The following is a 16,201-nucleotide window of genomic DNA, read 5'->3' on the forward strand; positions in this document are numbered from 1 at the left end:
GCTGGCTTTTGGGGTGAGAGACCCAAGACCACCCAACATTGGTATCAGAGCCCGGTTATAACAATTTTCAGCCCGAGACAATGTGTGAGGGGGAGATTGTTAGGATAATCCCACATTGTTTGTGGAAGGGGCAGGGGGTCGTGGACTAGGATTGACCGTTAAATAAATATTAGATTTAACTTTAGATTAAAAGTTAACGTCGTTGTGTAGATGTAACAGTGCCCTCAAGTAAATCTGATGGACGTTATTCCTCTACATGGATGGCTAAAATCTATTGAAAAAAATTACCTAATCACATTTGTTTTAAACGAAAATAACTTATTCAGTTCATCTTCTTCCATTTTATTTCTTGAACCTTTAATTTTCACCGGATAATGAAGAGGTGTTGCCAATGACTACACTTGAAATGACTACAATGCACTGAAGTGGCACAACACTAGTGCACTGTTGTGCACTAAAATGACCAATTTATCAACCATTTTAATGGGATCATTTTGTTTGATCTAATAATTTTGAAGAAATTCGAAATTATCTGAATTCTTAATACAATAGCTAAGAAATCTAGAAAAATGATAGAAATACTAGTTGGATTCAACAAATCAAGTTGATGAAAAACAACATTTGAAAGACCAGAGTTTTTGAGATTTTCAACAGCTTCAATTCCTCTCTTTTTATCTCTAGATGTTAAAACCACAAAAACTCCATTAGAAGCTAATTGTCTACAAATCTCCAACCCAATTCCTCTATTACTACCTGTAACAACTGCAAACCTGCAAAAACAAGACACTAATTTCACCAAATACCCATGAACAAAAAAAAAAGAATATAATATGAAGTAGTAATTCTAATTACCTCTTATTTGTTTCTACCATTTTACTTTGTTAGGTTGTTTAGATGTTTCCACAGGAAAGGGTAATGAGAGTTTCACAGAGATAGTTCTTCTTATAGGGTTATTCTACATTATTTGATTACCAATATCTTCTAGAAATAACAATGCCAACACAGAATTTCAAATCAAAATATGTTATATTTGGTACATCATTAATACTGTAATAAATATCTAAAATTTAATAAAATGTTTAATGAATATGGTCTAGGGCTATCATGGCCAAAAAGTTCACTACATTGTAAAAATGGTTAGTTGGTAACCCTTAGATTTTTTTTTTGTTGAAAGGGTAACCCTTAGATTTGTTATTTTATTCCAATTTATGAATAATATAAGAATGTGATCGATTAGATTCACCTAAGGATAAGTATATACTATTACTTATCTTTTTTTTTTTTTTTTTGTTGAAAGATATACTATTACTTATCATCTTACTAATTTTCTCACAAGAATCCCCTCCTCGCCTTCAAGTGTTTGAAAGATGACTCTTTTTTCAATAATAGTACTAAGATTACGACTAAAATATTTACAATATGTTAACATCATTTCGTAGTTGTACAAGTTCCCGAACCGATCAAGAACCAATAACTTAATTCTATTTTTAGTTATACAAGTTTGTGTCGTGTTTTGGTATCAATTCCTCTACCACGAGTTACTTAGTTTCCTCTGTAAGCAAAGTCTCATTGTTTTAGCGCAAAGTAGTGAAGATGAATAAGAAATGAATCAAGAAGAAAATAGATTCACAAATTATAAATACTATTTATACATAAAATGTTTTCTTATCTTACATCTTCATGTTTGAGCTATAAATCAGTTTCTGAATCACACAAATCAACTACCTCAATTTGTGAACAAACAGTTTGTTTAAACTTGGAAAATTTACGGGAATTAAGAGACAGGGAAGGACTCAAAAGATCGACGATCTCTGGTATGACGACATTCTTTTGTTCTTTCGGTTGTCTATTAGAAGAGGGCATTGAAATTGTGTTGTCTTTCTCTTCTATATCAAGCAACAGAGCTTGGAGCTTTAAATCAACTTCTATTAAAGCAGTTTTATTATCTGACTTCTTCGCCTTTGGTCTCCGGTTTTGTTTCTTCCCTTGAGTTTCTCTCTCTCTTTGAACTCTTCAATCTTTTCAGGACAAGCACTGCAAGGTCGGGGCAAACAATGGGATTCAGGGGCCTTGTTCATATAGAGTTTTTCATACAAAAATTGCCCAACAAGTATTGCTGTATTTTAAATTAGGGACATAGGTTAAAAATAAGGCAAAGGTGGAGGTTCAAGAACTACGAAAAAACCTAAGTCAAGAAGGTGGAAATTTCTATTTTGTTGCTCCAAACCAATAGAAATAAGATCGTTTTCCATTACCTTTGTATGAGATCGGCTGAGACAATAGAAATTTCGAGCCCATTCAGATGCTCCCAGGCCACCTCAAAACAATCTTTCCCCTGCACTTTCCTCTGCTTGATTATCGAAGATATAGGACAACTCACCGGCATCTGCAAATCAAGGATATTTTGTTCCATGTTAAGGATAATATACTTCATTATGAACACAAACGGATTCAGCTTCGACGAACCTGTTCCACTAGAGAAATAGGTGGGTAGCATGGGAACTAATTGCAAATGCAACATGAGAACTCCTTTATACTATTTTTGTCATGTTAAATTCTTGGATACTCATACAGACACTCATGAAATGTGTACAATGTGATATTTTAAATCCTGTGTGTATGCACAAGAACGTGTTGGAACTATAACATACAACTCTAAGTTAACGTTTTCTAGTGGTATTATATGAGAAGGTATAATTGATCCAAAAGTAAAATTGTAAGTAAATTTGAAGACCTAATAACTGGGAGAAGAAAATATAACGTTCACAATCCTATCCCATTTAATTTGGCTTTTCTACTCAAGGTTTTGAGTTCCGACACAACGTGAAAACCTATATCATAATTACATGTGTTATATGGATTAATTGTGGTTAGCGTAGTTAATTTGGAAAGAAAAGGTGTGAATAATTTCAGGCATTTTAAAGCCAAAAACGACTACGCTCTTTCAACAAATTCACATGGACTAACTAAGAAAATAGTTTATAATGTTGCATGCTTGCATCCAAGTAAAGAACGCCAAACTAATCATAATTTTAGCCGTGAACAATCCCTAACATTCAATACATAGAAAAAGCTTTAGTATTAGAAATATGAGTTAAAGATGTGATGGAATATATTAGCAAATCTAGTTCGAAAGAGACAGGTACCTCGTGCAATGGAAGGAGAACTCCTAGTTCTGAAGAAACTGAACGCAGGTTGGCAAATCGTCTCAGGTCTCTCTCGCCAATCTTGGGAAGGATATACTCATCTAGTTATGAATGAGAAAAGATTAAGTCGAAAATTACGAAAAAGAAAGATCGAAGACAATTTGACAATGAACTTCACTACTGACTTTAGGATGTTGTGTCCTATCAAATATAAATTTTTCTACTTTTATCTAAGAAGAAACCGCCCTCAGCATTGCCCATGAATTTATTATCTTATGGCCGTCTATCACATACGACAAATATTAATAACTCGGGTAAAACCATATATACCAAGTACCAAGTAGTCGTTACTCCAAGTGATATTTTTTTAGAAGTATTTTAAGAAACTATCCATGGTTATGCATTTGTAGTAAAACTCACTATAAATGATTCTGGTCAGAGAGGAAAATATTACCTGTTTTTCCGGGAGTCCAACCGAAAGATTCAGCACATACTTGTTGAAGCTTGCTGCGCTGAAATGGGTACTGGGGAAGTACTCTGTGAGATAAGAAGTAATTAATAGTACAACAAGAAATCCCTTGCAAAATTTAATAATAAGAATACATGTCAAATTATAATAATGTCGAGGTCAAGCAAGACTCAAGACTCAAAGAGGGGTGAGCTAGTTTTAGCGATGCAGGACTTCCTAGATGTGGGATTTGTAACCAACACGTGGTCCCTAATGTAATGATATCCAGTTTTTCGTGTTACATGCTGCGAGGTTACTCTATCTTTTATGTTCATTTTGGAAAATATTCTGAGAGAACCCATGCCAAATGAACTCATAACTGCAAATTTGATCTGAAAACAAACAAAATTCTAGCTAAAGGTTTTCGATACTAACCAGTAAGGTTCTGTACGTGAACCAAATTTTTCTCTTTGTTGGCATTGAGGACTTTTTCATGTTTTTTCGACCCTTTTTTCTTCTTTACAAACTCTAGTCCCTCAGACGAAATTCGTTGCAGGATGATATTGTCCCCAATTGATTTCACAATCTTACAGGCGGTTTCCTGCATCCTTTAGAAACATTAAAAATATTCATACAGACACATGATACAAAAAAGTTAAATGTAAGAATAATAAAATGTGTGGAGAAAGAAGGGAGGAAGAGGTGGTGGAAATATCCATCCATTCCGTGTAAATTGGAAAATTGCCTATGTTTAAATCAACCCACACAACTTTAAAAAGCAAGTAGTTCTTACTCACCGGTCCAAGCCCATTAACGCCAGGAGAGTAGTCGCTACCAAGAAGAATTGCAAGAGTAATCTGAGGACAAGTTACAAAACATATAACACAAGAACAAAGGATGAAAACTAATTATAAGAGTATGAGCAACATTGAAGAGCTTTTAATTCTATTATAACATTAAGAGTTCTGACTGTGAATTTAGTGATTTCTTCATTCTAAAGATCGTAAACCTTCAAAGAAGCTTCTACCAACGTATTTACATCACCGGGTTTGGATGTTAATATGTCATGTAAAATAACATCACAATAATACTTATTTGATTGCCTAGTGATCTAAAGAATAAATTCACCAATCACCACATAATCCTAGAAAACATACCAGTGAGTTTCTTCCAAATCCAAGCTTTTGTTCGATGTCGCTCATTTCATAGCAAACTACATGACCACCTTCTCCTATCATAGAAAGAGTTTCTTGATAAGTACAAACATCATACAATTGGGTTGAAAAGAAAAGCAATCAAATAAGTCATAATGAAACCAACCTAAATGCATATCTCTGTACACTGTCTTAGCACCAAAAAGGAAGATATCCGAGTCTGAGGTAAAACAACCATCCTGGAGAAAAATGTAAGAAAAATTACAATAATATTTTGTTAACATTAGGGACCAAAATGCAACAACAACACTATTGACTTACACATAATGATTCTGAGTTCAACAGAGCACATTGTGCTTCGGCTTCTTCAAGGCTGAGAAAGAAATATCATTTCAGTGAAGTGGAAAACCAAATATTACTAGACAATGGTCGAATTCAAGATAACATATATCTGTAAGTTGTTTTATGAGTCCTTTTTGTGGATATGCCACTTATATCCTTGACCTATAAGTGTTGTTATTGCTTATTGCTTACACGCTTTTTTATTTGTAATTTGTTGTGGTGAGCATAGGATTAACTACTACATCATCTCTGGCTTCAAGATAACACATACAACTGAAGTGAAGATTACCTATCTAAGCATGGGATCCCAAGAGCCATGCCAAGAACTTTGGCTTCTTTGACCATACACGAAAATTCAGAACCCATGTTCCTTCGAAGTGACGACACCTTGTTCGTGTTAGTCTCATCTCGTGTAACCTGTCTTGATAGTATTACCGAGTGTTAGTAAAACCAAGGACTCAAGAAAGAAAAAGATAAAAAAGAAAATTGTCCATGAATGCTCTACCTCTCCACCTGTCCCCAGACGATGTCTATAAGTAGATAGCTTGATTGCGGGAATTGATCCATCTGCAACAAGAACAAATACATCATGGGTTTTTGTTTTCATAAGTGGTAGCACTTTATATGTAAACATCAATCAAGTAATGTCATTTAATAAGTGCAATAGCATTTGTTTTTGTAACTCTAAGTACAGATAGAACCCTCACTTGTTGTGAAAGTTACCCTTACTCAAGAGTGTTACATTCCGGGGATTGATCAAGGTTGTGACTTGTTATGCTAAGTTAATCTTGAAGAAAACAAAACAATTTAAATGCCCATTTCAAATAAAAAACAGAACTTTTTTTCAGATCATATCATTTATAGCATTTCACAAGCAAAGAATTCATGTAAAAACAGATACCCACTAAAGAATTAACGGGTGTTAAAATTTAACGGTGTTAAAACGTAACGTCGTTAAAATTTAACTGGTCAATTCTAGTCCACGACCCCTTTGCAAAATAATAAACGGTCATGCCCCTTTCGCAAAACCCGGTATACCCTTTCCCAAAATAACTCCTAATAAAAACTCAATTAACTCGCAAATAATGGAATTTCTCCAAATTAACACTAGCACTGTACTTTGTTCCATTTCCTTCGCATAATTTCAATTACTCCTCGTCATCGTCATCTTCTTCTGGTGCTTCTTTAAGCCACTGAATGAATGTTTCGGACTGCTTAACGAATATCTTGTCGGATTCATCTGCCCCTTCTTTCTCAGATGCCCATGACAGAATTGCATCTTCTGATACTATGTCTTTATCGTAAAGTAGATGCAAAATTTGTGCAAACAATGGTGCAAATTCTTTGGTAGACTCCATACACATATCCTCAAATTTCTGTATGACTTCAAACTCCTCATCCACGGACTGAAGATAATCCCTCAAAAGACCTCTCCAGGTTGAAATTGCAGTTGCAGCATTTCTGAGTAGCTCACCATTTGTACCATGCGAGGTTTCAAAGGCCAATTTCATTACCGAAGAAAATATAGCCCCAGCACAATCTGCAGAATCCATATTGTATGACAACCGAAGCGATTTCACTTCTAAGATGACGTGTTCTTGATCAACACCTTCATGAACAGCTCTCAGAAAAGTTGCTTCTACCTCTTTATCAAAACAGTCAGAATCATCATCTGTAGGAGCTACGCTACCATCATCAGTATCAGAGTCAGGTTTCAACTCCCCAGAGGGTGGAAGAGTACTGCAGTCAGGAGTTAGCAAATCTGGGTCAGCATGAACAGCGTTCTCGAGTTCATAAAGTTTATCAGCGGGAATAGGTGCAACTGACTGCCTCCAGCCTTCTTCATGACATCCTTCAGAAAAGGACCAAATGTAACCAGCTCCTGAAACGCCAACCTCAGTCGCAACAAATGGTATGGATAGTAACTCCCCATTGGGCATATCAAGCGTAGTAGGCAGCACGGCAGTACTCTTAAGAATCCCACTGGTGCTGCTATCAGCATATTCCAAATCACTGTCTTGATTAGTTGGTTGCGGAAGTAAAGATACCTTTGAGTAAGCAGGTACAGTAAATTGGGGTCCAACGACAACATTGAAGGATAAAACTACACCAGGTTCCAGAACTGCTCCTGACTTTATAACTACCCCATCACAAACTATTACATGGCTAAGCTTACAGCCATCTTGAATTGTGACGTTATTCCAAATGTAAGAACCTTCAATCGAGACATTAGCACCAATAGTGCAATCTTCACCGATAACTGTACTTGAGATCTTAGAGTTGTCACCAATATTTGTCCTACTTCCAACGACTGTGAAAGGGCCCACTTGTGCAGATCGTGATTTCCGAATATCTGACCCAATGTATGTCCCTCCTCTTTCTAGTTTGGTTCCACATTTTCCAAAAAACGGATCATCGGGCACCATTGGGCATGTCCACCTCTGAATTATGTCCTTGCTGATGGTGTCATAGCTTCTAAAATTATCCACTCTAGCTGCATAACTTGAATCAATTTCATGGGTGAAAATTTTGTACCCCATGATATCATCGGCGAGCAATCCTTTCACAAAATGACTTCGTAGATGTTGATAGTCAAAATTGTCAGTGAATAGACTGAGAACTTCAGGCGAGCAAATATCAATGTAGCAATCCATTTTGTCATAATGAATAGTAACTCCAGGAATAATCATATCTTCTGAGTTATCAACTTGATCCTCGTAACGAATAAGCTGTTTTGTACGAGGATTGATAGCTAAGAACAACTCATCACTACCAAAGCGATTTTGGTGAGTGAGTGAATTAGGTTTTGACTTATTAATCACCATTGTCATTATAGCATTATTATCTTTCTTCCTTCTTTCTTTGTGTTTTTTAAGTGCTTTTGTAAGGCACATGTTGCTTACAGTATCACCACTTATAAGGATAAAATCTCCATGTATCACATTACGTTGATAAATAAGGCGAAGAGCATCACCAGCACTAACTGAATCGTGAGATTCAATAGTTTCAACAGAGAATTTAGGGACGTATAACCAATCAGAATTCTTTAAATAATCAATTACTTGTTTGGAATGAGCAGAACAAAAGACAAATACTTGTTCAACACCAACTGATTGAAGCCAAGTTAAGGAATAATCGATCATAGGGATATTTGCTAGTGGTAAGAGTACCTTTGGGCGTTCCAGAGTGATAGGACGAAACTTTTCAGCGAAGCTATCAGCTAAGAGGACGCCCTGTAAAGGAACATGAGCAAGTTCCTCTCGATCTTTTGAAACCCTAGCTCCTTTCTTTCGCGCCATTATTCCAGAGAAACTGAGAAGAGAGATGAGGGATTTCGATTAGGGCTGGACTTGGGTTTTCCCTGGAAACCTAGTTGAATCTAGTAAACCCTAGATTACAAAATTAAATTTTACTATGAAAACCCTAGATGTAAAAATGAGAAGTAATCGAACTACCTGATTTCAGACTGGTTTCTTTATCTCTCTTCGACGATGTTGCAATCTTGTCGAAGTCCAGTTGAGTTTTTAGAAAGAAGAAAGAAGAATAAGCAGATGGAGAGAGAGGAGAAACTAGAGCTGGGTTTTTTCTTATTAGGTTAGTACCTTTTAATCAGAACCGTTGATCAATTAAATGGTTCAGATTAAAAGGTGTAGAGGGACCCTTTCAAAATACATCACAAATAACGGACCTATTTCTAATTCGGAATGAGAGAACAAAAGTTAAACGCCATCCAGGCCAGAATGCCGACGTGGCGAATCCAGATTTTCTGCGTCCCTATCATTGTTGAACCAATTTATGGGTCGGTCCGTCGGTGGAATTAGGGGAGTCTATAAATAATACGATATTAACCGTTATTTCTCACATAGCCCCCAACTTTATGATCGGTTTCCTGCCTAACTCCCTACTTTATCAAAAATACTCAGATGGCTCCCTTTTTGAGTTACCGTTATAACACCGTTAACCAGTCATCAACTCTCTCTCTTCCATCTCATCACCTCTCTCTACCACCTCATTTTCTCGCCATCTCATCGTCTTCACCGGCGAAGGTTGCCGCCCGACAATTTTCTGGAAAAACTCGTTTGGTTCTCATTTATTTTTGTGTCAGAGCTCTCGCTCATTTTCACAGTTTACCACTTGAATAATCTAAGTTGAGTTGACATTTTTTCTAAAAGACATTTGTATGTGGTTGAACACTTGAGTAAGAGTCACCTATGACAGGGCGCATACAGTGGAGACCATCAAGGTCAAACCAGCCTGCCGATTCCCTTTTATTGAGTTTCCAAGTATTAGTTAGGTTCTAATACTGATCAAATGTAATTTTATTTAGAAGTTCTTTTTTTATGTTTTCATGTTCATGTTATAATTAGTAATGTTTTTTAGTCCCATAAAAATAAGTTTATTTCGATGATCAATTGGAATAATACAACTTGATTGCAACTTATCAATTTCTTCGTTCCTCTTTTTGTTGATTATTTGAAGTTCAATTATTATTTTTTTTATCGACCTGGGACACTTACATCACCAAGTTCTTGGAAGTACAACTCAATGACTCTTCTTAAGTCACCAGTGACCCATACCCATATCCCATGTCATGCAACTTATCAATTTCTTCGTTCCTCTTTTTGTTGATATATTACTGTTTGAATCATGGCACCAACTAGACTCGTTTCGTTCTTGTCTTTCACTCGGCTGCTAATTGTGAAGATCATGCCCAAAGTGTCGTGATCGTAAGCAATTAAGAATATGTGTTCATTGGAGACCCAATTTCAATCCCAGTGAACTAAACAGCTTCTTCTCCTTAGAAAAATACTGTCACACTAGCCATGACAAACACTACACTCTCCAAAAATTACGTAAAAAAATCGGAAGTACTTATACAAGAGACGTAATTGGTTATTGTAATGGTTTGTTTTGTTTCATTATTAGAAGACATGGAATCATTGAGGTATGTAACCCTAGCAGACGTCAAATACTCGTCATATCCCTTCCCCAAAAATCTTATATGAGATATTTTGGGTTCGGAATGGATACAATAACAAAAGAATACAAGATTGTCTTCGTTTATGGTGTTAAGTATGACAGCTGCTCAATTCTTCACGAAGGTTCCTAGCTGATGTGGCGGGTGCTTTTTCAAAATCTTTTGTGATTCTAGCATCTCTCTTTTTACATTAGGAACCGATTCATGGAGAGAGATTAATAATAGCTCATTCCCTAGGGAAGTAGCGAAGCCCAACGAAAGATTTTCGTTGTTCTGTGATGGAACCCTTTACTGGAATTCATTCTTTGGTCATGATCTATTGGTAGCTTTCAATCTCCAAAATGACAAGTTTCATGTCATTCAACTCCCACCTAAATTTGTTTGGAACAAACCTTATTATATTAGTCATATGTTGGAGTTTAAGGGATCTCTCTGTGTTGCCAGAGTGACAACGAGGAAGCCCGATAAACAAAATCAGAAGGTTCACTTGTATACACTAAACAACACATCCACCAACAAGAAGCAAGAATTGATCAAGAAGACTTTTAATCTTCCAACTTCATCATCATCACCTATCATTGACAATGACATTATTAGCTACTCTGACCAACTATTACTTTACTGGACAGACAATGGACACGATTCTATTACGATTTACAATTTACATACTGGAAAGCAGAACATGGTACATAAACCTCATGGACCCTTTTCTTCTTATAAAGTCACTAATCGTATAGAGAACTTCCTTTCTTTGGAGACATTCATACAAGAAGGCACAGCTAGAATTTTCGACTCTTATCCTTGTTTAAAGTCAATGGAATCTGTGATAGAGACGTCTACTGGGTTGTTGTTTTTGTTTTCAAGTTCTCAAAATAATCGAAAACGAAGAACTGAGTTATGTTTTTTTGAATAATTTGATTAAATGGAAGAGGGGAAATTTACAAGAGCGGAAAAACAGGGGCCTTATAGCTGAGGCAGCAAAGAGGCCGACCTGAACAAACTAAAGCGGAGAGAAAAGAACTGAATTATGTTATTAGTATTACTTTCATATTGTCAATTTGCTCACTTCTTCTAAACTTATTCCTTATAATACAAAAGATGGGAAAAGTAGAGATGAATAAGGAGGAATCTGAGGAGTAATGTTGAACTAATAAGCTAGAGAGTGCTCCTGCTTTAGTTACCGCCAAACTCTAATGGTAAGAAAATTTTTTTCCCAATACCTCTAGATTTTCATTCCACAACCTTTTCAAGTTTTTTGTGACATTAAAGCGGCTATGCTTATCGTTGTCAATCTAGTTTTCCACGAACGAACAAAGCACATCAAACTCAATTGCCACTTTGTGATGCAGGGGCTTTGTCTATGAGAAACTTGAAAGTGGTCTAATCCAGATACTCATGTTTGCTCTGCAAATCAGGGAGCTGATATTTTCACCAAACCTCTTGTATCTAACCAATTCCACCGGTTAATTTCCAAGTTAACACAACAACGACACCTCGCACTCCCCAACTCGCAAGAATTATTATATTTCTTCCAATTTAATTAATTAGTTTTTCCAATTAAAATTTTTATTTTCTAACTTTGCTATAGGGTTATTATTTTCTATATTTCCAATCATGTCAATTTCTAAATATCCACAAGTACTTAAACATTTTATCAATGAAAATTAGATTTGATTCTCATTTATTTTTGTGTCATAGCTCTAACTTCACAATTTAACTACTTGAATACTCTAAGTTGATTTGACATTTTTCCTCAAGGACTTCAGTGTATGGTTGAACACTTGAGTACGAGTCGCTTCTGAGGGCGCATATGATGGAGACCATGTTATCAAATTTAGGTGTCTAGAGTCTTCTCTATCATTCGAACGTCATCACATTTTTCACCACACCTTTTCATTTCGTTTACATTAGACAATCCTCTTGAAACATAATCGGAGACAAATTCTCCTTCACCACGCAAAATTTGAAGACGAGTCTTCACCACTTTATCAACTTCTCTAAAAGAGTTCTTGAGAATATTCCAAACCTCTTTTGATGATTTTGCTGCAGGCACTTTTTCAAATGTAGAACTATCAATCCCTTGATAAAAAAAAAAATTTATCATTCTTTCTTGAACCTTTAAGGATATTTTTTGCAAAGCATTCATAATATCCTATTCTTCTAAAGTTGGTTCTACATAACCATTTTGAACAATATCCCACAAATCTTAAGATCCTAACAATACACTCATTTGAATAAATCAATGTCCATAGTTTTCATTGTTAACCAAGGTATTTGAGATTGCACCATATTTTTCATCTTTCTTACAAGATCCCAAAAATTCTTTTTCACATCTTCTAGACTCTCAAAATATTGAAATGATAAGATAACATGGCTCTGATACCATTTGTTGGAGATTAAGAAAATATAACAACAGTAACATAAAGGATCTAAGACAATATAATCAAACTAACCATCCTTCAATTACAAATCTTCATTCAATATAAACACTTAACATTGTTGTTGTTATTTTCATTGACAAAGAAAAAGACATCAAAGAACATTAGATAATAACTATAGATACATACCAATTGATTACTTCAACTTTCTTCACGGACGTGATCTTCTCCAAAGAAAATCTTAGTTCTTTCACTCTCTAAGCTTGCTCAAGAAGTAGACGTATACTATTTCTTTTAATTATTCAATGAATCTTTTTTCTTTCTTTGCCCCTTCTATTTAGATAACATCATTGACTCAATCCCACATTTCATATTAGGCCCAAACCTAAATTTTGTTTAAAAACCCACTTTCAACAGTGCCTGCAACAACGACACCACCCACTCCCCAACCCGCAGTAATTAATATATTATCTTCCAATTAATTAATTTGCTTTTGTAATTAGAATTATTATTTCTAATTTTGCTAAAGGGTTACTATTTTTTGTATTTCAAATTCTCACATTGTCCTTTCAACAAAAAAAAAATCTCACATTGTAAATATCTACAAGTACTTAAACATCAACAATGAAAATTATATTTGATTCTCATTTATTTTTGTGACAGAGCTCTCAGTTTCAGAGTTTACTACTTGAATAGTCGAAGTTGAGTTGACATTTTTTCTAAAGGACGTATCTATATGGTTGAAAACTTGACTACAAGTTCTTGGAAGTTCTAACTCACTGGCTCATTGATGAGACATGAAAATGTCCCATCTGAATCTCTTAACTCGGGTTAGTTAGTCCAGTTCGAGCGGTTACTCTGATGATTTGTTTGATTTTCTTTCTCAGGTCTCATTTACGGAGTTCGATGCAAAAATATCGTGATAAAGACATACTTGAGGGGCATTTTGGTCATTTTAATGACAAGGGTATTCTGTCAATATTAGTGCTCATGTGAAAGTAGAGTCCAATACGAGTTCGTAGACGAAAACGGAAGTGAAATCGGAGTCCGGATGCGAAAACTAGGACGATTCAAAGTTTGGTTCCATATCCGTTCACCAAATATCCACACAGATGTTATGGTGACACTTGGCGCAACTCTAGAGGAGGGAATTCAAATTTCGGTATCTTGTTGGGCTTTCGGGAACTTGAACCAGTTAGAAATCTGGTGTAATCAGAAGCAGGTTATTACTGTAGCCCTAAAGATCTGACGGTCTCCGAAACGCATTACGCAAGATCAGCCATTTGAGTGCGCGAGACACGGTACTTAATATGCTTCGGCTACACCGGATCTTCACACCTTTGACGCCAGCTGTTAGTCACGGGATTTTAAGATTTTCGCTGCAGTGCTCCTGGACGCAAGATAATACGATGCTACCCGCGAGATCCAACGGCTTGTTTTGTCTCTACGCACACGTGGTTACCAGTGAGGGTCGTTGTAGATTTTCTTCGCTGATCCGTGCAACACCATAGCTGCCCCTATTTCCAGCCAGCAACATCTCAACCGAATTGCCCAAAATTTTGGAAAGTCTCTTTTCCTCCATTTCTATCTTAACCGTGCCTCTCATATAAACAGTATCTTACTGTTTTATGACAAGTATTTGTTAAAGTATAGATAGAAAGACTCATCTTAAACCCATTGTGTCAAGATATATTTTGAATCAATTAAACACGTTTTGTTCTTGTCTTTCACTCGGATGCCAATTGTGAAGTCAGGCCCAAAACCTAAGAAGGTAGTTTCTAATCTCATAGTTTCAAAAAAAAAATAAAAAAATAGTAACAATATGGCCAAACCCTAGCTAGGAGGAACGGTTGCTATATATATTGTGTCGGTGTGCCCTGTCTCCACCCTTAAATATGCAACCTAGCTAGCTGAAAATTAGAAAAAAAAAAAAAAAAGCAATGGAGAATACTAATACTAGTAAATTTCCTCAAGGTATTCCTGAGGAGCAAGTTGTGAATATCCTGTCAAGATTACCAATCAAGGTTCTGATTAGATTGAGTTGTGTTTGTAAGTTCTTGTTCAATCTCATTCACCATGATCATAAGACCCCAAACAATTACTTATCCTCTTCCCACTTCCTTCATTATTCTCAAAACAATCAACTTCTCATCTTCAAGTTTTTCAGAAAAAAACAGTTATATTATTATCCCTCTTACCATGATAGATTAAGTTTATCTATTCCTTGGAGTCCTTGGAGACCTAGTATTGCTCCCACTTTAGAAAATAGCTTATTCTACTTGGATAAATTTAGTGAATTATGTCAGACTCCCCATAAAAAACACAATCTCCAAAAATTATGTCAAGATATAACAAGTACTTACAAAAGAAACCCAATTGGTTATTGTAATGGTTTGTTTTGTTTCTTGATTAGAGACCATAGTGTCATTGAAGTTTGTAACCCTAGTAGACATCAAATACTAGCTATCTCTATTAAACAATATGATTCTGATGTGAGATTTTGTGGGTTTGGAATGGATACAGTAACAAAAGAATACAAGATTGTTTGTATTCTTTTTGGGTTTGAATGTATGGTTTATACATTAGGAATCGATTCATGGCGAGAGGTTAAGAGCTTAATCCCCGGAGACGTAATGATTGATGATGCGGAAGACTCGTCGTTGTTTTGTAATGGAGTCCTTTATTGGAAGTCATCATCTAGTGGTTTGTTGGTAGGTTTTGATCTCCATGATGAGAAGTTTCATGTCATTCAACTCCCACCTAAATTTGTACATGAGGAAAGATATATCAGAAGTATGTGTCGTGGTCATTATCATATGTCGGAGTTCAAGGGATCTCTCTGTGTTGCCAGAGTGAATAACGAATCAGATAGAGAAACTCGTAAGATTAAAGTGTATACACTAAATACCACATCCACCGACGAAACGGAGCAAGAATGGATGAAGAAGACTTTTCATCTTCCACCTTCGGCGACTGGATTTGAATACGACATTGTTAGCTACTTCGACCAACTTTTATATTACTGGACAGACAACAAACATGATTCTATTATGATTTACAATTTACATACTGGAGAGGAGAACATGGTACATCAACCTGATGCAATCTTTTATTGTTATGAAGTCACTAATCATATAGAGAACTTCCTTTCTTTGGAGGCCTTTGTGCAAGAAGGAACTGCTAGATTTTTCGACTCTTATCCTTGTTTAAAGTCAATCGAACGTGTGGAAGAGGCATCTACCGCTTTGCTGTTTTTGTTTTCATATCCTTGAAATAATCAAGAACCAAGAACAGAGTTATGTTATTAGTATTATATATAATATATTGTCAGTTTGCTCCAACATAATAATGAAGGGGATTCATGTTTTAAATTTTGTACGATAATTTCAAAATAATTATTATGTTCTAGACCAATTTATAGTACGGAAATTTGGTCAAAACTCTCTCTGAATTTTGTATGATATTATTTTCTTAAGGAAAGAGATTCAATCTTGCCTCGACTTAACCTTTTCATGTCTAACTCGGTTACATCTAAACAAATCAATTTATCTCTTTGGACAGACGGATAAGGGCTAGTCTGTTTCTAATACAGAAACTCTGTTAATAGAGTAAAACAGAGAGATTGAGAACACCGGGGAACCAGGGGCGGAACCAGGATTTCATACTAGACAGGGCAGACCTAAAACCTCTGTAAAGTAAACTTCTACGTATAATACGTGTGACCTTACAAAATACAACATAAGACAATTTTTTTA

The 16,201-nt window shown here is 35.7% G+C and overlaps 2 protein-coding genes and 1 pseudogene across 3 annotated transcripts; 1 reads left to right on the top strand and 2 right to left on the bottom strand.

Moving 5' to 3' along the window:
* Positions 1-1,633: 1,633 nt before the first annotated feature.
* Positions 1,634-8,442, bottom strand: LOC147534369 (single-strand DNA endonuclease 1-like; annotated as a pseudogene). The gene is made up of 12 exons (XR_015227409.1): positions 6,210-8,442; positions 5,596-5,657; positions 5,380-5,507; positions 5,070-5,121; positions 4,915-4,987; positions 4,752-4,825; positions 4,392-4,451; positions 3,987-4,195; positions 3,601-3,707; positions 3,147-3,247; positions 2,256-2,386; positions 1,634-2,034 (listed from the first exon to the last, which is right to left on the bottom strand). The product of XR_015227409.1 is annotated as a single-strand DNA endonuclease 1-like (transcript).
* Positions 5,916-8,389, bottom strand: LOC147534370 (uncharacterized). The gene has a single exon (XM_086646906.1). The coding sequence runs from the start codon at positions 8,387-8,389 to the stop codon at positions 6,239-6,241; it is 2,151 nt and encodes a 716-aa protein (XP_086503032.1). The 3' UTR covers positions 5,916-6,238.
* A 5,805-nt stretch (positions 8,443-14,247) lies between the features above and the next one.
* Positions 14,248-15,933, top strand: LOC147534371 (F-box/kelch-repeat protein At3g23880-like). The gene has a single exon (XM_086648704.1). It carries the CDS (start codon positions 14,387-14,389, stop codon positions 15,716-15,718), a length of 1,332 nt encoding a protein of 443 aa, XP_086504830.1. The 5' UTR covers positions 14,248-14,386; the 3' UTR covers positions 15,719-15,933.
* Positions 15,934-16,201: the final 268 nt, after the last annotated feature.

The sequence above is a fragment of the Eschscholzia californica genome, unplaced genomic scaffold, assembly GCF_041429995.1.
Source record: "Eschscholzia californica isolate CP2 unplaced genomic scaffold, dmEscCali1.0.p SCAF_6, whole genome shotgun sequence".
NCBI lineage: Eukaryota > Viridiplantae > Streptophyta > Magnoliopsida > Ranunculales > Papaveraceae > Eschscholzia > Eschscholzia californica.

Coding starts and splice junctions, on each gene's coding strand:
- LOC147534370 (XM_086646906.1), bottom strand. CDS start 8,389: ATGGCGCGAAAGAAAGGAGCTAGGGTTTCAAAAGATCGAGAGGAACTT.
- LOC147534371 (XM_086648704.1), top strand. CDS start 14,387: ATGGAGAATACTAATACTAGTAAATTTCCTCAAGGTATTCCTGAGGAG.